Source organism: Hyperolius riggenbachi, chromosome 2, assembly GCF_040937935.1.
Source record: "Hyperolius riggenbachi isolate aHypRig1 chromosome 2, aHypRig1.pri, whole genome shotgun sequence".
Lineage (NCBI taxonomy): Eukaryota > Metazoa > Chordata > Amphibia > Anura > Hyperoliidae > Hyperolius > Hyperolius riggenbachi.
The window spans coordinates 220,931,642-220,956,611 of NC_090647.1; the positions used below are offsets into that span (position 1 = coordinate 220,931,642).

Genomic DNA, 24,970 nt, shown 5'->3' on the forward strand with positions numbered 1-24,970 from the left:
CTTTTTTTAACTGCCAAGCAAGCAATACCTCCCTCTGTGCATAGAACTCTCAGTGACAAACATTCCGTACATATTACCCGGCAGAACGAAGGATGTCACCACCTTGTGATACATTTCAGAATGTAAACCAGGGTAGAGACAGTTTCAGAAAAAATAGATGCAAAAAGACATCAGGTTTAAAGAGGTCCAAATTACCATTTTTAAAAATCCTCTGAAGGAGAAACAGACGCTTCCTGATTATACTAATTTCAACTTCTTCTCAAACTGGCAGAGTTTATCTTCTGCAAAAGCAGAGGACTTTTCTTGCTAACAATTTTAGATAACAAGGGGACATATTGGGTATCTTTTCAGAGGAACCAAGACTGTGCCCAGGATGTCACTAAACTGCTGTGCATAGAATGACCAGTGAGAAACATGCAATTCACGCAATATGCTACTCTAGAGTCGAAAGTTGCATCAAAGGAAACAAAACTAGTTTAACATTCAAAAGGAAAAGCCCATGTAAAAATACATTTAAAAATGGCAGCAGAGATCACTTATCGAAAAGAAGCATTAACAAAAAATACAGGAAAGGACCACTATTGCGAAAAGTCGAAAAATGTATGCTTATGTATATGTAAAAAATGTACATTTTTTCCAGTGTAAACTGCATCAATAATGTATTTTTTCCTACATCGCTGTGGAAAACCGCGAGCACTTTTTCCAAGTGTTTTTGTTACAGTAGCTGTTCAGTTACAGCTGTACTGTAACAAAATATAAAAAAAAAAACTCTACACAAAACGCTCCAAACATGCCTAGAATCGCTGTGAAAAAACGCTAGCATTTGCGGATATGCTAGCGGTTTTTGGTGTGCACTGGCCCCAAGGCTTGTTCACATTATGAGTTTTTTAAAAGCACTGGCGATTTTAAAAAGAGCTTTAAAAGCACTTAAAGAGAACCTGTACTGAGTAAATTTATTTAAAATAAACACATGAGGTAACTTCAAATGAACATTACATAGTTACCTTGCCATCAGTTCCTCTCAGAAACTCACCAATTTCTGCTGACAATGATCCCTTCCAGTTCTGACAACATTTTGTCAGAACTGAAATATATCAGTTGCTGTCGGTTATATATCAGTTGCTGTCAGTTACAGCTGAGAGAAGAACTGATGTGTCCATGTTTCCCTATGGCTCAAGTGGGCGATGTTACAGTTTAACTGTGTGCTGACCAGAAAGCGGTTATGGTGTAATGGCCATTTTCAAAATGGAGGACAGAAAATTCCATTGATCACAGTGGACAAACAGGACGCAGGAGAGGAGAAAGAGATTGAGGAGTAGACTACACAGGAGGTAAGTATGACTTGTGTATGCTTATTTTGACTTTTAATTTTTAGTTCAGGTTTTCTTTAACCACTTGAGGACCACAGTCTTTCTACCCCTTAAGGACCAGGCACTTTTTTTCCATTCAGACCACTGCAGCTTTCACGGTTTATTGCTCGCTCATACAACCTACCACCTAAATGCATTTTACCTCCTTTTTTTGTCACTAATACAGCTTTCTTTTGGTGCTATTTGATTGCTGCTGCGAGTTTTACTTTTTATTATATTCATCAAAAAAGACATGAATTTTGTCAAAAAAATGACTAACTTTCTGTGCTGACATTTTTCAAATAAAGTAAAATTTCCTATACATTTGAGCGCGAAAGTTATTCTGCTACATGTCTTTGATAAAAAAAAAAAACATTCAGTGTATATTTATTGGATTGGGTAAAAGTTATAGCGTTTACAAACTATGGTGCCAAAAGTGAATTTTCCCATTTTCAAGCATCTCTGACTTTTCTGCACACCTGTCATGTTTCATGAGGGGCTAGAATTCCAGGATAGTATAAATACCCCCCAAATGACCCCATTTTGGAAAGAAGACATCCCAAAGTATTCAGTGAGAGGCGTGGTGAGTTCATAGAAGATTTTATTTTTTGTCACAAGTTAGCGGAAAATGACACTTTGTGACAAAAAAAAAAAAAGTTTCCATTTCTTCTAACTTGCGACAAAAAAAAAATGAAATCTGCCACGGACTCACTATGCTCCTCTCTGAATACTTTGAAGGGTCTACTTTCCAAAATGGGGTCATTTGTGGGGTGTGTTTACTGTCCTGGCATTTTGGGGGGTGCTAAATTGTAAGCACCCCTGTAAAGCCTAAAGGTGCTCATTGGACTTTGGGCCCCTTAGCGCAGTTAGGCTGCAAAAAAGTGCCACACATGTGGTATTGCCGTACTCAGGAGAAGTAGTATAATGTGTTTTGGGGTGTATTTTTACACATACCCATGCTGGGTGGGAGAAATATCTCTGTAAATGACAATTTGTTTATTTTTTTTACACACAATTGTCCATTTACAGAGATATTTCTCCCACTCAGCATGGGTATGCGTAAAAATACACCCCAAAACACATTATACTACTTCTCCTGAGTACGGCGATACCACATGTGTGGCACTTTTTTGCACCCTAACTGCGCTAAGGGGCCCAAAGTCCAATGAGTACCTTTAGGATTTCACAGGCCATTTTTGTTTTCAAGACTACTCCTCACGGTTTAGGGCCCCTAAAATGCCAGGGCAGTATAGGAACCCCACAAGTGACACCATTTTAGAAAGAAGACACCCCAAGGTATTCCGTTAGGTGTATGGCGAGTTCATAGAAGAATTTATTTTTTGTCACAAGTTAGTGAAAAATGACACTTTGTGAAAAAAAAAAACAATAAAAATCAATTTTCGCTAACTTTTGACAAAAAATAAAATCTTCTATGAACTCGTCATACACCTAACAGAATACCTCGGGGTGTCTTTTTTCTAAAATGTGGTCACTTGTGGGGTTCCTATACCGCCCTGGCATTTTACGGGCCCAAAACCGTTAGTCTGGAAACCAAATGTCTCAAAATGACTGTTCAGGGGTATAAGCATCTGCAAATTTTGATGACAGGTGGTCTATGAGGGGGCGAATTTTGTGGAACCGGTCATAAGCAGGGTGGCCTTTTAGATGACAGGTTGTATTGGGCCTAATCTGATGGATAGGAGTGCTAGGGGGGTGACAGGAGGTGATTGATGGGTGTCTCAGGGGGTGATTAGAGGGGAAAATAGATGCACTCAATGCACTGGGGAGGTGATCGGAAGGGGGTCTGAGGGGGATCTGAGGGTTTGGCCGAGTGATCAGGAGCCCACACGGGGCAAATTAGGGCCTGATCTGATGGGTAGGTGTGCTAGGGGGTGACAGGTGGTGACAGGAGGTGATTGATGGGTGTCTCAAGGTGTGATTAGTGGGGGGAATAGATGCAAGTAATGCACTGGCGAGGTGATCAGGGCTGGGGTCTGAGGGTGTGGGCGGGTGATTGGGTGCCCTAGGGGCAGATAGGGGTCTAATCTGATGGGTAGCAGTGACAGGGGGTGATTGATGGGTAATTAGTGGGTGTTTAGAGGAGAGAACAGATGCAATGCACTTGGGAGGTGATCTGACTGCGGGTCTGCAGGCGATCGGATGGTGTGGGTGGGTGATCAGATTGCCCGCAAGGGGCAGGTTAGGGACTGATTGATGGGTGGCAGTGACAGGGGGTGATTGATGTGTGGCAGTGACAGGGGCTGATTGATGGGTGGCAGTGACAGGGGCTGATTGATGGGTGATTGGCAGGTGATTGACAGGTGATCAGTGGGTTATTACAGGGAAGAACAGATGTAATTAATGCACTGGCGAATTGATAAGGGGGGGGGGGGGTCTGAGGGCAATCTGAGCGTGTGGGCGGGTGATTGGGTGCCCGCAAGGGGCAGATTAGGGTCTGATCTGATAGGTAACAGTGACAGGTGGTGATAGGGGGTGATTGATGGGTAATTAGTGGGTGTTTAGAGAAGATAACAGATGTAAACAATACATTTGGGAGGTAATCTGACGGCGGGTTTCCGGGCGATCTAATGGTGTGGGTGGGTGATCAGATTGCCCGCAAGGGGCAGGTTAGGGGCTGATTGTTGGGTGGCAGTGACAGGGGGTGATTGATGGGTGATAGGTGATTGGCAGGTGATTGACAGGTGATTGGGTGCCCGCAAGGGGCAGATTAGGGTCTGATCTGATAGGTAAAAGTGACAGGTGGTGATAGGGGGTGATTGATGGGTGATTGATGGGTAATTAGTGGGTGTTTAGAGGAGAGAATAGATGTAAACAATGGATTTGGGAGATGATCTGATGTCGGATCTGCGGGCGATCTATTGGTGTGGGTGGGTGATCAGATTGCCCACAAGGGGCAGGTTAGGGGCTGATTGTTGGGTGGCAGTGACAGGGGGTGATTGATGGGTGATAGGTGATTGGCAGGTGATTGACAGGTGATCAGTGGGTTATTACAGAGAAGAACAGATGTAACTAATGCACTGGCGAATTGATAAGGGGGGGGGGGTCTGAGGGCAATCTGAGCATGTGGGCGGGTGATTGGGTGCCCACAAGGGGCAGATTAGGGTCTGATCTGATAGGTAAAAGTGACAGGTGGTGATAGGGGGTGATTGATGGGTGATTGATGGGTAATTAGTGGGTGTTTAGAGGAGAGAATAGATGTAAACAATGGATTTGGGAGGTGATCTGATGTCGGATCTGCGGGCGATCTATTGGTGTGGGTGGGTGATCAGATTGCCCGCAAGGGGCAGGTTAGGGGCTGATTGTTGGGTGGCAGTGACAGGGGGTGATTGATGGGTGATTGACAGGTGATCAGGGGGGATAGATGCATACAGTACACAGGGGAGGGGGGGGTCTGGGGGGGGGGGGGTCTGGGGAGAATCTGAGGGGTGGGGGGGTGATCAGGAGGGGGCAGGGGGCAGGATAAAAAAAATAGCGTTGACAGATAGTGACAGGGAGTGATTGATGGGTTATTAGGGGGGTGATTGGGTGCAAACAGTGGTCTGGGGGCTGGGCAGGGGGGGGGTCTGAGGGGTGCTGTGGGCGATCAGGGGGCGGGGGGGCAGATCAGTGTGTTTGGGTGCAGACTAGGGTGGCTGCAGCCTGCCCTGGTGGTCCCTCGGACACTGGGACCACCAGGGCAGGAGGCAGCTTGTATAACACACTTTGTATACATTACAAAGTGTATTATACACTTTGTAGCGGCGATCGTGGGGTTAACATCCCGCCGGCATTTCCGTATGGCCGGCGGGATGTTGCGGCGGGTGGGCGGAGCCAGTTGCCGGGGGAAGCGTGCGTCATCAATGACGCGATCGCTCCCCCGGCATAGGAAAAGGACGCAACACCCTTGGGCGTATTGCGGTCCTTAAGGTATCCACTTTGCCGCCACCCATCGGCTGTGGGCGGTCGGCAAGTGGTTAAAGAGAACCCGAGGTGTGTTTAAAGAATGTTATCTGCATACAGAGGCTGGATCTGCCTATACAGCCCAGCCTCTGTTGCTATCCCAAACCCCACTAAGGTCCCCCTGCACTCTGCAATCCCTCATAAATCACAGCCATGCTGTGAGGCTGTGTTTACATCTGTAGTGTCAGTCTCAGCTGCTGCCCCGCCTCCTGCTATGCTCCGGTCCCTGCCCCCGTCCCTTCCCTCCAATCAGCAGGGAGGGAAGGGATGCAGGCGGGGCCTGGAGTTCTGCAGGAGGCGGGGAGAGCAGCAGACTGACACTATAGAGATAAACACAGCCAGCTCTGACAAGCTGTTTGTCAGCAGTGTGGCTGCGATTTATGAGGGATTTCAGAGTGCAGGGGGACCTTAGGGAGGTTTGGGATAGCAACAGAGGCTGGGCTGTATAGGCAGATCCAGCCTCTGTATGCAGATAATATTCTTCAAACCCACCTCGGGTTCTCTTTAAGCAACGATCTTACATGTGAGTGTTCTCACATGACCGATGAGCTTTCTTTCCAATCGCAAACGCGAGTTCTGCACCATCTTTAAAGCGTTTGCGCTTCAATGGAAGGTATAGGAAAAAAGCGCTTGGCTAAGCGATTTTGTCAGCGCTTTTCCTTAGAAAGTACATTTAAGTGATTAATTTCCAGGTCAAAGTGTTTACTTCCGGATTGTAAAAAAAAAAAAAAAAAAAAAAAAATCTCTTATCGCCAAACAAAAGCGCTTAAAATCTCAAATCTCTCTAAAATTGGCAATAAAAATTGCTTTAAAAAGTGCTCAGCGCTTGCACTAGCGATTTACAATGTGAATTAGACTTAGACAGCTATACATTCTAAGCTATTTTCAGACTTGGAAAACCCTCTTATAAAGTATGACAAAGGAAGTAAAAGCATATTTCAATGGAGCAGCTTACATGTAATAATGATCACCAACAATCTGGCAAACGTGTTAACACAGATGGATAAAGGAAGCAGCGTTACACATTTGTGTTTCTTTTGGAAGTTCTTACCTCCTGTTCTTCCAAGGCCAACCTGCACAGCAGGCTGAAGACTTCCTTCATGATTTAATAGATGAGGCATATGGTAGTAAATATTTGGCACTTGAAGTGATTTGCTGTTTGTTAAATCTTTGAACAGTTTCTGAGCTTCATCTGAAGAAACAACAACAAAAATGTTTATGTGCTACAGGTAAAGTATAATGCTGGATGAAGACATTTGAGATTACACTAGTGGAAAGTACAAAAAAGCCAGAAGAGCAAACTCGGTGCAAAAGGTGAGAATACATGTAATATTTTACAAAATCATTTATCACACGGCTATGTACTTTCTAAATGTACTAAAATTCATCAAAATGAACCTGGATACACCATCTGTTCTGGTCACAAAATATTCAACCACAAAAAGTGTGCATCAGTCAATTAATCTTTCCATAACCTTTAGGCTAAAGAAAACCAGTCAAGGTAAAAGGCCAAGGTTTAGCAGCCCTTATGGAACATGGTGCTCAGGTGTTTTTTTTTTTGTTCTTTTAGCATATCAGCAATGTTTTCTCATGTAGAAAAATTGATTTTAGCCTCTATTTACTTATCAGGACATTAGACTAATTCTGAGGAGCTGTTGAACAATCTCATTTGCATAGATAACTAGTTTTTCAACTTGCTGTGCTGGAAATTAGAAAGGGACTTCAGACACTTTCATAGTAAGGCTAGTCCTATATGTACCTATGATTATCTTCTGTCGCTTCAGGTAAGCTTTATATCTAGGTGCATTGTACAGATCTTGTGGTCAGGTTTAAGGCCAGAAACCCACTAGTAGTGCTTTTCTGAGCGCTTTGTGATTTAGAAAGCCCTTGCTGATGTAATGCTATGGGTGTAATCCCACTTGGGCGATGTGATTTTATAAGAATTCCCCATAGCATTGCATTAGCAAGAGCTTTTTCAAATCACTAGCGCTTAGAAAAGGCTTCTAGTGGGTTTGAGCCTTAATGTGGGTCTTCTACATGCCTCACGTGACTGCGGTCACAATGGTAAGCTTTAACTTGGCTTTATGCACAATACTGAATGACTAAGGGGAGGAACCCTATCACTATATCATAAATGTCTTTCTCTAAGAAATGAACTCTGCTTAATAGCAGCTATCAGCTTCTACTGTTAATTTTGGCTGCAGCTCAGTGTAATTTGTTTAGAAAGATATGGGTAGAGGATAACTCAGGGGGTGCGGTAAGGCCCGGTTCACATTAGCGTTCCAGGTCCGGCTTCCCCGGACCCGGAACGCTCCGTACACAGCGGATAGTGAATGGATACATTGTTAATCAATGTATCCATTCACACTCGTGCGCCGTCCGGATCCGATCCGGGAACGCAGCTCCGGGACGGTCCGGCTTTTTTTACAAACAGGCGCAATTTTTCAGTCTGTCCCGGTGCGGCTGCGGACCCGGGCCGGATCCTGACCCTTCGCATGCGGCCATGCTGTGCAATGAGAAACGGATGTTTCTCATCACACTGGCAATAGGACCGGATGCTTCCAGCACCGGTCCTATGCCACTTGGGGGGCCCGGACTACACGCCGGTATCCCCCATGCTTGCGATGCCTTTCTGGCACTGCAATGTATCTAGTTCCGGCTACTTTATTTTAGCCGGAACTGATACATGCATCCGACGCAACTTGAGGCCACCACAGAGACCCGTACGGTCTCTTTGCGGCCCCCAGACCCGGACCCCCGGACACTTGCGGACTCGAACCGCAAGTGTGAATGGGGCCTAAGGGGCACAGGTCTGAGGGATCTTGGCATTTCCTTGACAGAATTCAAGCTCATAAATTCTGCAAAGAAAGAAGCAATGCCCTGACAGACCAGATTAAATAATATGATCCTCCATTCCAGTCTCTCATGAGAATTGCTACACAGAGCAATCATGATTGTCCTTCCCAGTTCATGCAAGAAGGAAGTATGTAGTCTGAGGAGCTGAAGGGAACGCCTCTCTGGGCAAGTAGTTCACATCATGGTATGGGAAGGAATTACTAACAGAGACTAATATGTTTTCACAAGTTAAGAAAACAAATATTTAGCAAATTCAGTTTAACTGTAAAGTTTTATAGAGTTGGCACATGTGACAGATTATAAACGATAGTGTATAGTTGCAAAATAGACACATTCTGCATATACGCACTGTATCCTTAGCAATAAAAGTAATAACTAAATTTAACTAAAAACCTGGGGGAAAAAAAGATTAGGGAAAAAAAAGATTATAGAGGGTTAACGTTTTGTTTTGCAGGACTTGTTTTCTGCAAGGGCTGGTTTCCTGAGATGGCATGCACCATGCACGCCAGGACTTGTAAAGGTGCCAATACACATCTGGATCTCTGTAGCCATAAACTGTAGCATGCCATCCAAAATTGCACCGGCATACAATTGGGACTGCATGCTATTAACAGGGTAGGTAGCAGGTACTACATTCTGTGGTTGTGATGCAATTAGGAACTGTATGTATGTATGTATGTATGTATGTATGTGTGTATGTATGTGTGTGTTTGTGTGCATGTTTATAAACTGTGTATGATAAGGAAGTGTGTGTGTGTGTGTGTGTGTGTGTGTGTGTGTGTGTGTGTGTGTGTGTGTGTGTGTGTGTGTGTGTGTGTGTGTGTGTGTGTGTATGAACTGTGTATGTAATGTTTGCAAGTACACACTACGCACTGATAGGAGAACGCTGACACAGGCGTTGGAGAAAAGCCGGTTCGTCCACTCGGTTTAAAATATGTAAATCAAATCACCAGAGGTGGCGCTCACAGCAATGTCACATCTATATTACAGTTAAGATGCCTAAGGCAAACATAAGCAAAACGGCGCAATTCCAAATTCCACCATCCACTATGACAGAGAAGGGTGGACTAGGAGGCATGTTGTGAAGAGGGATGGTCTTATACAGCGAGTATATGCCAAACTCTTTATTTTAACTGGAAAAGTTGGGGGGTCGTCTTATATGCCGGAATATACTGTACATGCTGACTATGAAAATTTTTGATCCAGTGAAACAGAGACTCAAGTGTATATGCTTCTTTCGAAATTTAGCTTTTTAATGTGGTTTGGAAGTGGACTACCTTATTTGATCATTGACTCTGTGATAGGTGGTGTATCCTCAGTGAAGCACAGATACTGTGGGGTGTATGCTTCTCTGTCATAGTTGATGGTGGAATTTGGAATTGCGCCATTCTGCTTATATTTGCCTTAGGCATCTGAACTGTAATATAAATGTGACATTTCTGTGAGCACCACCTCTGGTGATTTGATGTGTATGTAATGCACCAACAGCCCTTTAACACATATACGGTAATCAATTCAATCTATTTTAATGCCCCTTTAAGGAGATTGAGCTTTTGCTGGTTGTCTCTGAAAGAAAAACAACTAGCCATCAACTGTGAAGATTAAATATGGAAACTTCACAATTTGAACATGAAATAGATTAGGCAGCCACTTGTTGACATTTCTTGGCACCTAAAAACATCCATATGGTTTTCCCCTGGTTTGTGGATAGCCACTGACAGCTATTTGTGGAGATAGATACTTACTGCAGATTCATCTCTGCAAACCCTATTTAACATTAATAACTTTATATATTATTTTTTACACAATCAATTAAGCACTGTACATTTAAGTAAATAATAATTGTATTTACAATTATAAACAGTAACTTTAATACATTCTAACAGTATTAGAATCCTCAACCCTATGTGTACATACACTGTACTGTACCTTATTTCAAGTGGAACCCTAATAGCATATCCTAACCGCTCCATGTCAATGACTCCTCTGACAATTGTTTCATGGAAGCCAAACGATCTCATTATTATGATTTGTCCTCAATAGAGGACAACATTCCCTCCTATCACTGTAATATACTCAACACACTGCATACAAGTTCTTATGGGAATAGAGGTATACAGTGGTGTGAAAAACTATTTGCCCCCTTTCTGATTTCTTATTCTTTTGCATGTTTGTCACACTTAAATGTTTCTGCTCATCAAAAACCGTTAACTATTAGTCAAAGATAACATAATTGAACACAAAATGCAGTTTTAAATGATGTTTTTTATTATTTAGTGAGAAAAAAACCTCAAAACCTACATGGCCCTGTGTGAAAAAGAAATTGCCCTCTGAACCTAATAACTGGTTGGGCCACCCTTAGCAGCAATAACTGCAATCAAGCATTTGTGATAACGTGCAACGAGTCTTTTACAGTGCTCTGGAGGAATTTTGGCCCTCTCATCTTTGCAGAATTGTTGTAATTCAGCTTTATTTGAGGGTTTTCTAGCATGAACCGCCTTTTTAAGGTCATGCCACAACATCTCAATAGGATTCAGGTCAGGACTTTGACTAGGCCTCTCCAAAGTCTTCATTTTGTTTTTCTTCAGCCATTCAGAGGTGGATTTGCTGGTGTGTTTTGGGTCATTGTCCTGCTGCAGCACCCAAGATCGCTTCAGCTTGAGTTGACGAACAGATGGCCGGACATTCTCCTTCAGGATTTTTTGGCAGACAGTAGAATTCATGGTTCCATCTATCACAGCATGCCTTCCAGGTCCTGAAGCAGCAAAACAACCCCAGACCATCACACTACCACCACCATATTTTACTGTTGGTATGATGTTCTTCTGCTGAAATGCTGTGTTACTTCTATGCCAGATGTAACGGGACACGCACCTTCCAAAAAGTTCAACTTTTGTCTCGTCGGTCCACAAGGTTTTTTCCCAAAAGTCTTGGCAATCATTGAGATGTTTTTTTAGCAAAATTGAGACGAGCCTTAATGTTCTTTTTGCTTAAAAGTGGTTTGCGCCTTGGATATCTTCCATGCAGGCCATTTTTGCCCAGTCTCTTTCTTATGGTGGAGTCGTGAACACTGACCTTAATTGAGGCAAGTGAGGCCTGCAGTTCTTTAGATGTTGTCCTGGGGTCTTTTGTGGCCTCTCGGATTAGTTTTCTCTGCGCTCTTGGGGTAATTTTGGTTGGCCGGCCACTCCTGGGAAGGTTCATCACTGTTCCATTTGTGGATAATAGCTCTCACTGTGATTTGCTGGAGTCCCAAAGCTTTAGAAATGGCTTTATAACCTTTACCAGACTGATAAATTTCAATTACAGTACTTTTGTTCTCATTTGTTCCTGAATTTCTTTGGATCTTGGCATGATGTCTAGCTTTTGAGGTGCTTTTGGTCTACTTCTCTGTGTCAGATAGCTCCTATTTAAGTGATTTCTTGATTGAAACAGGTGTGGCAGTAATCAGGCCTGGGGGTGACTACGGAAATTGAACTCAAGTGTAATAAACCACCTTTAAGTTATTTTTTAACAAGGGGGGGGGGGGGGGGGCAATCACTTTTTCACACAGGGCCATGTAGATTTGGAGTTTTTTTTCTCACTAAATAATAAAAACCATTTAAAACTGCATTTTGTGTTCAATTAGGTTATCTTTGACTAATAGTTAACGGTTTTTGATGAGCAGAAACATTTAAGTGTGACAAACATGCAAAAGAATAAGAAATCAGGAAGGGGGCAAATAGTTTTTCACACCACTGTATATAGTCTTGGCCAAAAGTTTTGAGACTGCCAAAAATATTCGTTTTCACAATGTTTGCTGCTAAACTACTTTTAGATCTTTGTTTCAGTTGTTTATGTGATGTACTGAAATAGAATTATAAGCACGTCATACGTTTTAAAGGCTTTTATTGACAATAACATAAGATTTATGCAAAGAGTCAGTATTCGCTGTGTTGGCCCTTCTTTTTCAGGACCTCTGCAATTCTACTGGGCATGCTCTCAATCAACTTCTGGGCAAAATCCTGACTGATGGCAATCCATTCTGTCATAATCATTTCTTTTAGTTTATCAGAACAGCAACTTCTTCCAACATTCCAACAACAGTTTGGTGAAGAACAATACATTTTCCAGCACGATGGAACACCGTGTCATAAGGCAAAAGTGATAATTAAGTGGCTCGGGGACCAAAACTTTGACATTTTGGGGCCATGGCCTGGAAACTCCCCAGATCTTAATCCCATTGAGAACACGTGGTCATTTCTCAAGAGGCAGGTGGACAAAAAAAAAACAAAACCTAATTCTGAGAAACTCCAAGAAATGATTATGACACAATGGGTTGCTATCAGTCAGGATTTGGCCCAGAAGTTGATTGAGAGCATGCCCAGTCGAATTGCAGGGGTCCTGAAAAAGAAGGGCCAACACTGCAAATACTGACTCTTTGCATAAATCTTATGTAATTGTCAATAAAAGCCTTTGAAACATAGGAAGTGCTTATAATTATATTTCAGTACATCACAAACAACTGAAACAAAGATCTAAAAGCAGTTTTAGCAGCAAACGTTGTGAAAACTAATATTTTTGACAGTCTCAAAACTTTTGGCCAGGACTGTAGGTTCCCAAACTTTCACTGCTATGTCCCATTTGACTGCCTGGAGGATTATCTGAACTTCTTCTCGGCCTTGAAAGTGAAGGAGGTATCACCCCCAAAAATGTAGCCATTTCTATCTGGTAAGGACAAATAATACTTTAAATATGGTGCCTGGCATCATCTAGTACAATTTGCAGAAACAGTGGTCTCATCAGATTGTTCTTCTCTGGAGTAATAGACTACCTAAACTTTAGTTTTTAAGCATCTTCTTTGGCTCTAAGGCATTTTGACAGCTTTGTACTTGATCTTGATGCATCTATCGATTTTAGGGAATATGGCATAGAGCCCAACTGATCTTCTTATATTGTTTGATACCTTCAGTTAGTCACCTATCGGAGTACAGATGGCTTTGTATTTCGGAATTCAAACGATTTCTGAGGTCCCCTCCATTTATCAAAGTCTCAAGTGGCAATTTCCATAACAGCAACCTTTACCCTTCTTAAATAATGATGTATCAAAAAGTACACAAAGCATTTTTGTCCTTTAAGCCTCCAAAGAATATACACATTCCCTTGGCATCCATCTTCTAGAAAAACAGCCTCAATGGCCACTTCTAAACCCTTCAGCTCCAATAAAAATGTAAACATTGAGCTTGCTTCACTTTTTTAACAATTTTTTTATAAACTACCGTATTTCAAGTTATATTTATCCCATAATTGAAGTTTGTAGTAACTTTAAAATCATGTAAATTTTTTTACAGAGTGCCTGCGGGCTCTAACCAAATGTCATGATGTTAACAGGCTTACTAATTTTCCTACTTGTACAAACAAAAATGTCTGCTGCCCAATGCCTTAAAACTCTGCAAACTAATGCTAAATAATACCAAAACATACTTGGAGACTTAACCACTTCAGCCCTTAGTCGTGTTTCATTTTATGCATCCAAGCAATTTTCACCTCACATTCATTCGCCTATAACTTTATCACTACTTATCACAATGAACTGATCTAGATCTTGTTCTTTCCGCCACCAATTAGGCTTTCTTTGGGTGGTACATTTTGCTAAGAGCTACTTTACTGTAAATGCATTTTAACAGGAAGAATAAGAAAAAAACGGGAACAATTCATTATTTCTCAGTTTTCTGTACTTATAGTTTAAAATAATACATGCCTCCATAATTAAAACCCACGTATTGTATTTGCCTAATAGTCCCGGGTATTACACATTTTAAATTATGTCCCTATCACAATGTATGGCGATAATATTTTATTTGGAAATGAAAGTGCATTTTTTCCGTTTTCCATCAATCACTATTTAAAAGCTTATAAAAAAAAAAAAAAAAAAAAAAAAAAAAAAAAAAAAAGAAATGATTCATCTTTACATGGATATTTAAAAAGTTTAGACCCTTAGGTAAATATTTACTTTTTTTTTTTATTGTAATGGGGTTTTTTTTTGTTTTGTTTTCTTAAACTTTTTATTTGGGTATTTGTGGGAGGGTGGGATGTAAATAGTATTTTCTTTATGTAAATATGTGTTTATTTTTTTTTTTTTACATGAAGATGTAGTTTTACTAATTTGGCCACAAGATGGCAACCATGAGTTTGTTTACATGACATCACTCTAAAGGGGCCCATACACTTACACGATTTCCTGCCGATGTACAGCAGATTCGATCGCTGTGATCGAATCTGCTGTGAAATTGTTGCGCAAACGCTGACCGAACGATCAATTTCCGTCCGAAATCAATCGGTCCTGTCGCTCTGTCCGCGCGGAAGATTTCTCTTGATCACTCTCGGGTCAGAGTGCGTCGACAGCGGCATTCGAATGTCTGACGACCGACGCTAGCGGCAATACATTACATGTTCCGTGAGTGTCCCCGCTGTCCTTCTCCACGCTGGGCTCCGGCTGGCTTCACTTACTTCCTGTCCCGACAGGAAGTTTAAACAGTTGAGCGCCCTCTTCTGTTTAAACTTCCCGCGACAGGAAGTAAAGTGAAGGTGGAGCCCAGAGCTGAGAAGAGACCGCGGAAACCGGGAGACTCGCGCCAGCTGGATCAGGTAATGTATGCAGGGGGCGGCGGCAGCTCCACAGATCGTGAATCTGTTCATAGTGAAAGATTCAAATCCGGACCCGGGAGATACCCGGATAGTTGCTATCCGGATATCTCCCAGTAAACTTGTGCGGGGTGGGCGAGGGGGGGTGGGAGTCAATCTTACCTGTCTGACGTCTTCGTCTGTCCCTCGGCACCTCCCACGATGCGCTCCACGCGCGTCACGTGATTACAAACACTTCCTCCTTCAACCTGGAAGGAGGAAGTGTTTGTAATCACTTGGACGCATCGTGGGAGGCGATGAGGGATGGACCGAAGTAGACCCCAGACAGGTAAGATTGACCCCCCGCCCACCCCGCACAGGTAACTGGGAGGTATCAGGATATAACTATCCGGATGTCTCCCGGATCCGGATTTGAGCAGCCCTGGCCAATAGATCCTTCTTTGATTAGATTCGATCACAGAGGGATCTAGCTGGTGGTTGATCTGGTGGCAATCGACCAGTGTATGGCAGCCTTAAGCGTAACATGTATGCTTAGAGGGACGTAAGGGGCAGAAAGAGCGAGACTTCCGAGAGAAGCAGTCGCTTTTTCTGCCGGGGAAAGCGATCAATGATCAGGCACCATGTCCCGATTAATTGATTCCCTGGCTAACGAACCGCAGCCCGGGAGCGCATGTGCACGATCGACCCACAGGAGCGCACATGTGGCCTTTTGACGTATACCGTACGTCCAAAAGGCCAAACTAGTTAAAGTACAATGATAATCCAGTGCTCCATAGCTTAGTTCTCACTGACAAGAAGTTATAAAAGTTGCATGTGGCTGTGACCAACACTACTGAAAGGAGGAAGGAAGCAAAAGTTCAATAGACCATCGTTACTCTGTATGGGAACTGAATAAGGATGAGCAGGCGAGAACAAGAATTTCGCTCTTGCCTGGTCATCCTTAGCTTCTTTTTTTTTTTTGTGAAAACTAAAATAAGAATATTGGATTCCAGGAAAGCCCTAGTAAGAATTAAAATTAATGTCAGGCCATTTCAACTTAAGGTACAGTTTAAGTAACATATTAAAATGTATGTTTCATATCCGTCTTGCCACTAGATAAAGACAGTAAAAGCATCAGCCCTTAATTCACCTTTATCCCTCCCCATAACCATGTGAGAAACCTATGTCAATACAACCATTCTAAGTAGCCCATGTACTCTACTCCTTTTCACTGCAAAAAGAACCAAAGGATATAAGACGTCTCTAAAGAACAGACTGAAATGTTTATGCCCACAGGGAGTTCTTCCTAAGTGGGACAAGAAATTCAGTGGCCTGTATATAACATGACATCTGCAGAGTGTGCATTCTATCCTGAGTACTCTGCAGGCAAAAAGCAGCCACATTTTCTACATCTTTTCAAATATTCTTGGACATTCTTGGACATACAATGTGCAATAACAACTTCTACCCTCCCTGAGGCAGTTTGACTAATGAAGACATACGTAATGTGATGAAAGATTTTCTCATGGCATACCACACATGTATGTTCTTTTAAACTCTTCAACAAAATGTACCTTTGTAAAATGGGTCAAAGAACTGTCAGTTTGATAACTGAGACCCAATCTGGTTCATGTAGCTCAGTCTTCGGTACTGCTAACCTGCACGACTAAGGTACCATGCAGCAACCCAAAACGGGGTGCTGTATGCAATAATGGTCTGACCATGCTTTACAAGTTGCCTCCATTATTAAACACCTAATGATGCTGGATACACATTGGAGGCCTGTACAAACTAAGACAAAGACACAAAAAGATTCGTCAGAAAGAAACCAATTCTCTTGCATACCATGTCGACATCCGACTTGCACAACTTGATGAGTCCATTTAAATATACCACTTGGTATGCAAAGGAGCAGCTTAAAAGACACCCTTTCTATGCCTAGAGTTGAGGGCAACAAACTAACACAACATTTCGTCCTGATTCATTGGATTACTGTGCTTTTAAAATTTAGGATGAGGAAAGAGTGGTGGGAGGGGTGGGCTAGGGTTGATCTGGGAGGGATAGGAAGGATGTGAAACTTAAATAAGGCGGTTCATTTGAATATAACTAAACGTGTAAGTGTCAATGGAGTATAATAAGTAAAAATTACTTAATTAAAAAAAGTAGTATGTTTGGAGTAGGAAAGCCCTGTTGTACCAGAATAGCATTCTTTGGCGTAAACTGCTTCTAAAACGCTAGCTAGGGCTACATGATATTTTTAATCTTCGAGTTGGAAAAAAATGTCTGTGATAAAGCATCTGTTTAGTGCTACTACAAAATATTTTGATTAATTGTTAGACTTGTAAAATTTCTCTCCAATGGAATGGGAAGAAATCTAAGCACTGGTTGAGCAACTTTTCTTCTCAGTTAAAAATCTGGAGAAAGAGAGGGGAGAGTAATCCTCAATAGCTTATTACACAACTGAACTTCAGCACTAAGGAAATGAGAGATATGAATTGCTCAGTCAGCAATTTTCATTCTGACCTATGTGATATAAGCAATGCAATCAGTAACTGGACATCTTAAATCACTATTCTGAGTGACTGAAAAATTGACCTAACAGAAATGAACTGGCTGGTTGCTCCTGGCAAATGCCATTTTTTTTCTGGACATCAGTCATTGTAAACATGCAGCACTTTAAAAACGGCATAGGGAGTGTCACACGCCACCTGGTGGCTGGGCCGCACAATGCCTTCGAATCTGTTTCAGCACACAGACCAGCCAATCTTGTGGACGCAATCGGTGTGTGGAAAACGCTGGAATTCGGCTGCAGACAGACCAGAAGGAGGCGTGCAAACTATAACACACAAAATACTAGGCTGCCACAATCTGTTTAAAGCAGTAGGATTAGCCATACTATGAATGGGGAAAAAACACATATACAAGTAGATAAATACTTGATCTACTTACATAACATGTATTGTACTGTCCACGTTTTGATTTCAGTGAATTGTATATAGTAAATAAAGAGAATTCTGTTCTTGGTGGGAACCATGTCTTTTGCCCACAACTGAGGCTAAATACTGATGTCATTCTTCCCTTAACTGTTTTTTCTTTTCTCCTCCAATTGCTGAGTCACCTCAGCCTTGCTTGTAAACACAAGTGAGTAGGGGATTAGGTTTCAGATAAGCAGGTAGGAAGGGAAATAAAGGAAAGAGGAGGAATGTATTATAGATAAAAAGAACCCCCAGCATGCAACTGTTTGGCACTGACTACTAAATGACCAGTGCTCCTTAAGTATGTGATAACTACAAATAATAACAGCAGAAAAAGATTTGAAAGTTTTGAATGCAGGATTAGCATCTTTATCACTTAATACACTCAGACCAGTTGCTGTTGAAATTAGATTTTTATGGTGACAATCCCGCTTTAAATGGGACAGAGAAGCCCACTAACTGGCTCTAACGGTTAACAGGCAATTCTGGCTAATAACACCACTTCTCGGTAGCGAATCTTCAGAAAGCTAGGATTCTTCTGTGTGGCTGAATAATAGGTGTAGCTGAACAAATAAATGACTTTAGAGTTGTTTATTATAAATGCAATACAAATAATATATATAGAAAATCATCAAAATCAACAATTATAGAGACAACAGTAGAACAGTATAAAAATAAAAAGCGAAGAGGTAAACGAATACTTAAGTCAGGTGAAAATGTCTGCTCTGGATAAACACGTTAAGTTCCTTAGTTTCCAGAGCAAAGTTCAAACAAGATGGCCGCTGCTCAGTCCTCGGAGCAGCAGCATGCTTTTGTAACGATGGAATATGGAGGACTGGGGGAGGAGTCCCTGTCGAAATCTTTTGAATGAGCAAAATTTTTGGGTGGGGTCTCAGGATCAGCCCCTGGGCTGGCCAGGGTGCAGTTACCCTTTTAGGTGGAGCATTGGAGTCCACAAGAATATGAGATTTTTATATTTCCTCGCACGCTCGTCGCACACACAAATAACAGTCAGGGCTGGAACCCACAAGAGCGTTTTTTGAGCATTTTGGCAGCGCTGCGATACGCTAGAGTTTTGCCAAAACGCTCAGCTGATGTTAATGGATGGGGCAACCTTCACAGGAGCGTTTGCGTTTCCCAGAAACGCAAACGCAGGACATGCAGCATTTTGGGAGCGTTAGCGCTTCAATGTAAAGTATTGAAACGCTAGCAGAAACGCTCAGCAAAACCTAAACTGAGCGGTTTTGCTAGCGTTTTGCGGTTCAGCACACTGTAACAAAATTAAAAATAATTCACAGGACCAATCAGGATAAAAACGCAAAACGCTACACAACCGCTGAGCAAAAAAATACAATGTTGCAAAACGCGACCGCAAACGCGCATGAATCCGCTTGCAAAGTGCTCAGACAAAACTCTAGCGGTAGCGTTTTGCGTTTGCGGTTTTCAGTGGGTTCCAGGCCTCACAGAGTCATAATCCTCAGAATATGACAATTCCTATGACATCAAACTTTACTACCATATTATGTTTAGTTCCTGTTTAATACTTTGCCATGGCTTATCCCTGGCCCCCCAAGACTGGTATCAAAATGTCCATCAAGACACCACGAAATAAATGATATAACTACCATAACTATCCTAGGTACGGTATCCCGTAAATAAGCAAAAAAATCATATACTACATTTATGTTTAATGCTGATGGGATGGCTCCAGCGTGTCTAGACCCCTGCTGTGTGGAAGGCTCACTTCTGCTGGTGTCACCAATTGGTATCCTTTCAAATGGCATGTTCACACCTAACTGATCTGCCTGTGAAAAGAAACCCTTTGTTCTTTGCTAATTAAACAAACCTTGGGACAGTCAGAGACAAAAAAGGGGCTACATGAAAAGAAAGCTCTGTTCCAGCTGAAATTCTAGATTCCCAAAAGAATACCTCCAAAGGTTTAAGTTTGCGAGGCCCTAAACACTCAATTTTGATCTGGCATGTCAACGACAATCGGTGCAGAAACCGATTGCGATTTCACAAGGCTCTTCCGTGACAGAGAGTGTGAAGTCTTATATAGAACTCAACGTGGTTTTCAACCGAGGCGGCCCATCAGTGCTGCCTCTGCCAAGAATCCAGCACATGTACAGCAGCCCCCAATCCACCTCGAAGCAGACCAGCTATCCACCCGGTAGACTGACTTGGCCAAGGACATTGTTCCTCTACTGACCCCAACCGTTGTGTGTTGCACTGTTAGCCCTCTTCCCTACCTCCATAGTAACAAAACTCATCACTAGCCTGGTGGCTAGCAATGCATCTATACAGCATCAGGCCCAGAACTGCCACCTGAAGGATTGAGTCCCAATTCCAGTGTGCAACAAAGTTTAAAGGTGTGTACACAACTCTAGACTGTGTACGTGTGATTGGACAGAGTTGATCACTAAGGTAGCAAGGGATCACACTATAACACAGAGACACATCTACACAGCCTTTAAAGGTTGTACAATATTTTCCCAACTGATTTTTCTTTTATGTTAGGATATTAATACTTCACAATGTACATACAAGGCAGGATTAAGAGCTCTCTGTACCTGAAAAGTGACTCAGTGCATCTCTGCTGCCATTTGCCTCAGATACTGCTTTCCGGAACTGTTCCAGAATTGAGTGTAGCTCAGATGAGCGCTGTAAGGTCCTGTGTTCAGCAATACGCAGCCGTTCCCTCAAAGCATGAAACTCCCGCTGATAAGCAATCAATTTCTCTATACAGAAAAAAAAAATATACACAAATCAGTTGTGGAATACATACAAAACTACACACTCATAAGATAAACAAAAAACAATAATTCCAATCTTATGTTTGATTTTAGAAGTCTGAACAAAAATAGCAATATAGTTTCAGAAGTGTCTCATAACCTTAAGGTTAAAGGGATACTGAGCAGCTTTTAAAAACACAACTTGCACTTGTGGGGCATCCTCCAGCCCAACGTAGGCTGCAAGGACCCCCAGCATCCATGCTTGTTTCAGGTGAATGATTTAGACCCTGCTGACCAGAAAGAGCAGCAGGACTTCCAGGCAACTGCCATTGTGTAAAAGAAAATAAATATGTTAGCTTCCGTAGGTCTCACGCCTCGGGTTCCCTTTAAAGCTTACAATCTACATTTAATGTACACTCATCTAAAGGATTATTAGGAACACCATACTAATACGGTGTTTGACCCCTTTTCGCCTTCAGAACTGCCTTAATTCTACGTGGCATCGATTCAACAAGGTGCTGAAAGCATTCTTTAAAAATGTTGGCCCATATTGATAGGCTAGCATCTTGCAGTTGATGGAGATTTGTGGGATGCACATCCAGGGCACGAAGCTCCCGTTCCATCACATCCCAAAGATGCTCTATTGGGTTGAGATCTGGTGACTGTGGGGGCCATTTTAGTACAGTGAACTCATTGTCATGTTTAGGAAACCAATTGGAAATTATTCGAGCTTTGTGACATGGTGCATTATCCTGCTGAAAGTAGCCATCAGAGGATGGGTACATGGTGGTCATGAAGGGATTGGACATGGTCAGAAACAAATGCTCAGGTAGCCTGTGGCATTTAACTGATGCCCAATTGACACTAAGGGGCCTAAAGTGTGCCAAGAAAAAAATACCCTACACCATTACACGACCACCACTCACAGTGGTAACAAGCAGGGCTGTGGAGTCGGTACAAAAATCTTCCGACTCCAACTCTGACTCCTCAGTTTATGAAGCCACTACTCCGACTCCAACTCCGACTCCGGGTACCCCAAATGGCCCCGACTCCAACTCCTCGACTCCGACGTCTAATACTTAAAGGTGCTGTGGATTTTGTACAAAAATCATCCGACTCCGACTCCTCAGTTTACAAAATCAATGACTCCGACTCCAACTCCGAGTGCCCAAAATTGCCTCGACTCCGACTCCACAGCCCTAGTCACAAGATCCATATTCTCATTCAGTTTACGCCAAATTCTGACTCTACCATTTGAATGTCTTAACAGAAATCGAGACTCATCAGACCAGGCAACATTTTTACAGTCTTCAACTGTCAATTTTGGTGAGCTCATGCAAATTGTAGCCACTTTTTCCTATTTGTAGAGGTGATGAGTTGTACCCGGTGGGGTCTTCCGCTGTTGTAGCCCATCCGCCTCAAGGTCGTGCGTGTTGTGGCTTCACAAATTCTTTACTGCATACCTCGGTTGTAACGAGTTATTTCAGTCAACGCTGCTCTTCTATCAGCTTGAATCAGTCGGCCCATTCTCCTTTGACCTCTAGCATCAACAAGGCATTGTCGCCCACAGGACTGCTGCATACTGGATGTTTTTCCCATTTCACACCATTCTTTGTAAACCCTAAAAATGGTTGTGCGTGAAAATCCCAGTAACTGAGCAAAATGTGAAATACTCAGACAGGCCCGCCTGGCACCAACAACCATGCCACGCTAAAAATTGCTTAAATCACCTTTCTTTCCCATTCTGACATTCAGTTTGGAGTTCAGGAGATTGTCTTGACCAGGACCACACCCCTAAATGCATTGAAGCAACTTTCATGTGATTGGTTGATTAGATAATTGCATTAATGAGATGTTGAACAGGTGTTCCTAATAATCCTTTAGGTGAGTGTAAACCTCAGGTAAAACCACGAGGTCCCCTGGCTTCCTCCTGGTTTCTCTCTTGGTCCCGCAGGCGGCTCCGTTAATTGGCGACTTTGTCCTGAAAAGAGCGTGGGAGCGAGGAGGCAAGATTGTTGAGAAAGTGTGGTGTGGAGCTGGACAGAGGGAGGTATAAGACAACAATGGCTGGGAGGGGATGCTTTAAATTAAAGGGATCCTGAGCAGAAAAAAAAACAAAAATCGGGACTTATCTGGGGCCTTCTCCTAAGTCAGGAGGTCCCCCGGAGTCCTCCTGGCTCCTCTCCCAGTCCCGCTGCAGAATTGACGACCGGCGACACCCGGGGCGACTGTCGTGCTGACACTTCCTTAAGGGTGACACTACGTGTCATCACGCCGGCTGCTACACGTCATACGCAGTACTGTCACGCTGGCCGCCGTGATGACGGGTAGCGTCACCGTAAAGGAAGTGTCAGCCCGACACTCAGCCCGGGTGTCGCCGGTCGTCCAGGAGAGGAGCCAGGGGGACCTCCCGAACTACGGTGGGCTGAAGGAAGCCCCAGGTAAGTCCCGATTTTGTTCATTTTTACTACTCAGGGTCCCTTTAAGATATTGCTGTACTTCTCATTGCCTGCTATTGCTTACATTTTAATGCAGAGGTTGCTGAAAAATATCTTTACTGCAATAGTACTATATTGGAACAACAGGAATAACCTGATGTGGTTCTAAGCCTTCTATTGTCACATGATGGCCAGCAGCCAACATGCCAAGCACTATTCTGGCCTGACGCTGAAATTTGGCTAATTTTCAGGGATGGTTAATCATTTACATTAGTAGAATTTACTGTTCCGCCTTTGTTTAATTCAGCTTAGTCTGTGTTTTATAATCAAAGCCATGGAGTCAACAATTGCATTGCAGTCTTCTGTGAATAGTCACAGTAGTGAACAGTATCAACCTGAATCTCAATAATTGCAGGTTACAGCTTAAGCCAGTACCAACGCAAATGTCCATCCAGTCTGCCTTTGGTAACTGTTGATGTAATTAAACATAAAATGCTCCGTATTATTGGACTCCGTTAATGTTTTTGGAAGGTTTGTGTTTCTACTGGCTGAACCCCTCTACCTGTTTGTTTCCTCATTTAAACCTGTAGTTCAGAGGCACATTTAATATATGTTAGGGCATTATTTTAGAACTATAAAAAAAAAAAAAAAAAAAAAAAAAAAAATCGCATTTAACCACTTCAGCCTACAGCTTCGAAAATCGTATGCATCCGAGCAATGTTCACCTCCCATTCATTCGCTAATAACTTTATCGCTACTTATCAAAATTAATTGATCTATATCTCGTTTTTTCCGCCACGAATTAGGCTTTCTTTAGGTAGTACATTTTGCTAAGAGCCACTTTACTGTAAATACATTTTAACAGGAAGATTAAGATAGAAATGGAAAAAAATCATTATTTCTCAGTTTTTGGCCATTATAGTTTAAAATTAATACATGCTACAGTAATTAAAACCCATGCATTTTATGTGCCCATTTGTCCCGCTTATTACACCATTTAAATTACGTCCCTATCACAATTTATGGCGCCGATATTTTATTTAGAAATAAAGGTGCATTTTTTCAATTTGCGTCCATCACTATTTACAAGCTTATAATTTTAAAAAATGTAATAAGATACTCTCTTGACATGTATATTTAAAAAGTTCAGACCCTTAGGTAACTATTTATGTAGTTTTTTTTTTTTTTATTGTAATTTTTTTTATTATTTTTTTAATACAAAAATGTATTTGGGTAATTTTAGTTTGGGAGGTAAATAGCCAATTTTAGATGTAATATAATGTATTTTTTATTCAATACAGGTATGTGGGTGCAGTTTACTATTTGGCCACAAGATGGCCACATTCAAAAAATTCCTAGATGCGAACGATGTTGCATCTAGGAACTAAAATGAAGAGAAGTTGTTTCCTGGGGGCAGAAATACCACGCTCTCTGATGAGAAAGCGTCGGTATTTCTGCCGTGGACTTGGATCGGTGAATGGGAATTATATTCCCATTCACTGATCGGGGGGGCAGCGGGAGGCAGCGGGGGCGCGCGCGGGCGCGCGCCCGATCGCGCGCACCACACGGCTGCAGCACCACTGCCTATCTGGACGGATATATGCGTCCAGATATGGCGAAGTGGTTAAAGTGTTATGAAACTCAGCATTTCCTATTTGTTGTAAAAGATTATTTACAGCATAAAATCTACTACCACAAAAAAGTTACAGCACTTTGTTCTTAAGTGGAAAGCTCCTTGCATCAATGGAAAGCTTCTGGCCTCATCCCAAGAGGTGATAACATTATCTTTTGTTTACATTCCTTTGTCATATACATTTAGTAAACAATAGCAAACTGACAAAACTGAGCTGTACTGAGAAGCAGAAAGAGCTGACAAGTGATAACTAGATAGATTTTAATATGTAAATACGGCAGTTATGTAATAAAATCTAATGGCAGCTTTCAGCGCAGATAAACTGTACTTTGGGAATTTGTAAACAGACAATATTACTTTTGCAAAAAAGCAAATATGATAGCTGTATGGGTAATAAGAACTAGGAAAACTTTATTTGAAAATG

General features: G+C 42.3%; 1 protein-coding gene across 2 annotated transcripts in view; it reads right to left on the reverse strand.

Annotated features, from left to right (window-relative positions):
* MGAT4A (alpha-1,3-mannosyl-glycoprotein 4-beta-N-acetylglucosaminyltransferase A) overlaps positions 1-24,970 on the reverse strand; it is a 172,182-nt gene that overhangs the window by 68,416 nt on the left and 78,796 nt on the right. For both annotated transcript variants that reach the window (XM_068268180.1, XM_068268182.1), the window contains 2 exons: positions 20,314-20,481; positions 6,361-6,501 (listed from right to left, as the gene is read on the reverse strand). In XM_068268180.1, coding sequence (XP_068124281.1) covers positions 6,361-6,501; positions 20,314-20,481 — 309 coding nt within the window. The remainder of the gene's footprint in view (positions 1-6,360; positions 6,502-20,313; positions 20,482-24,970) is intronic.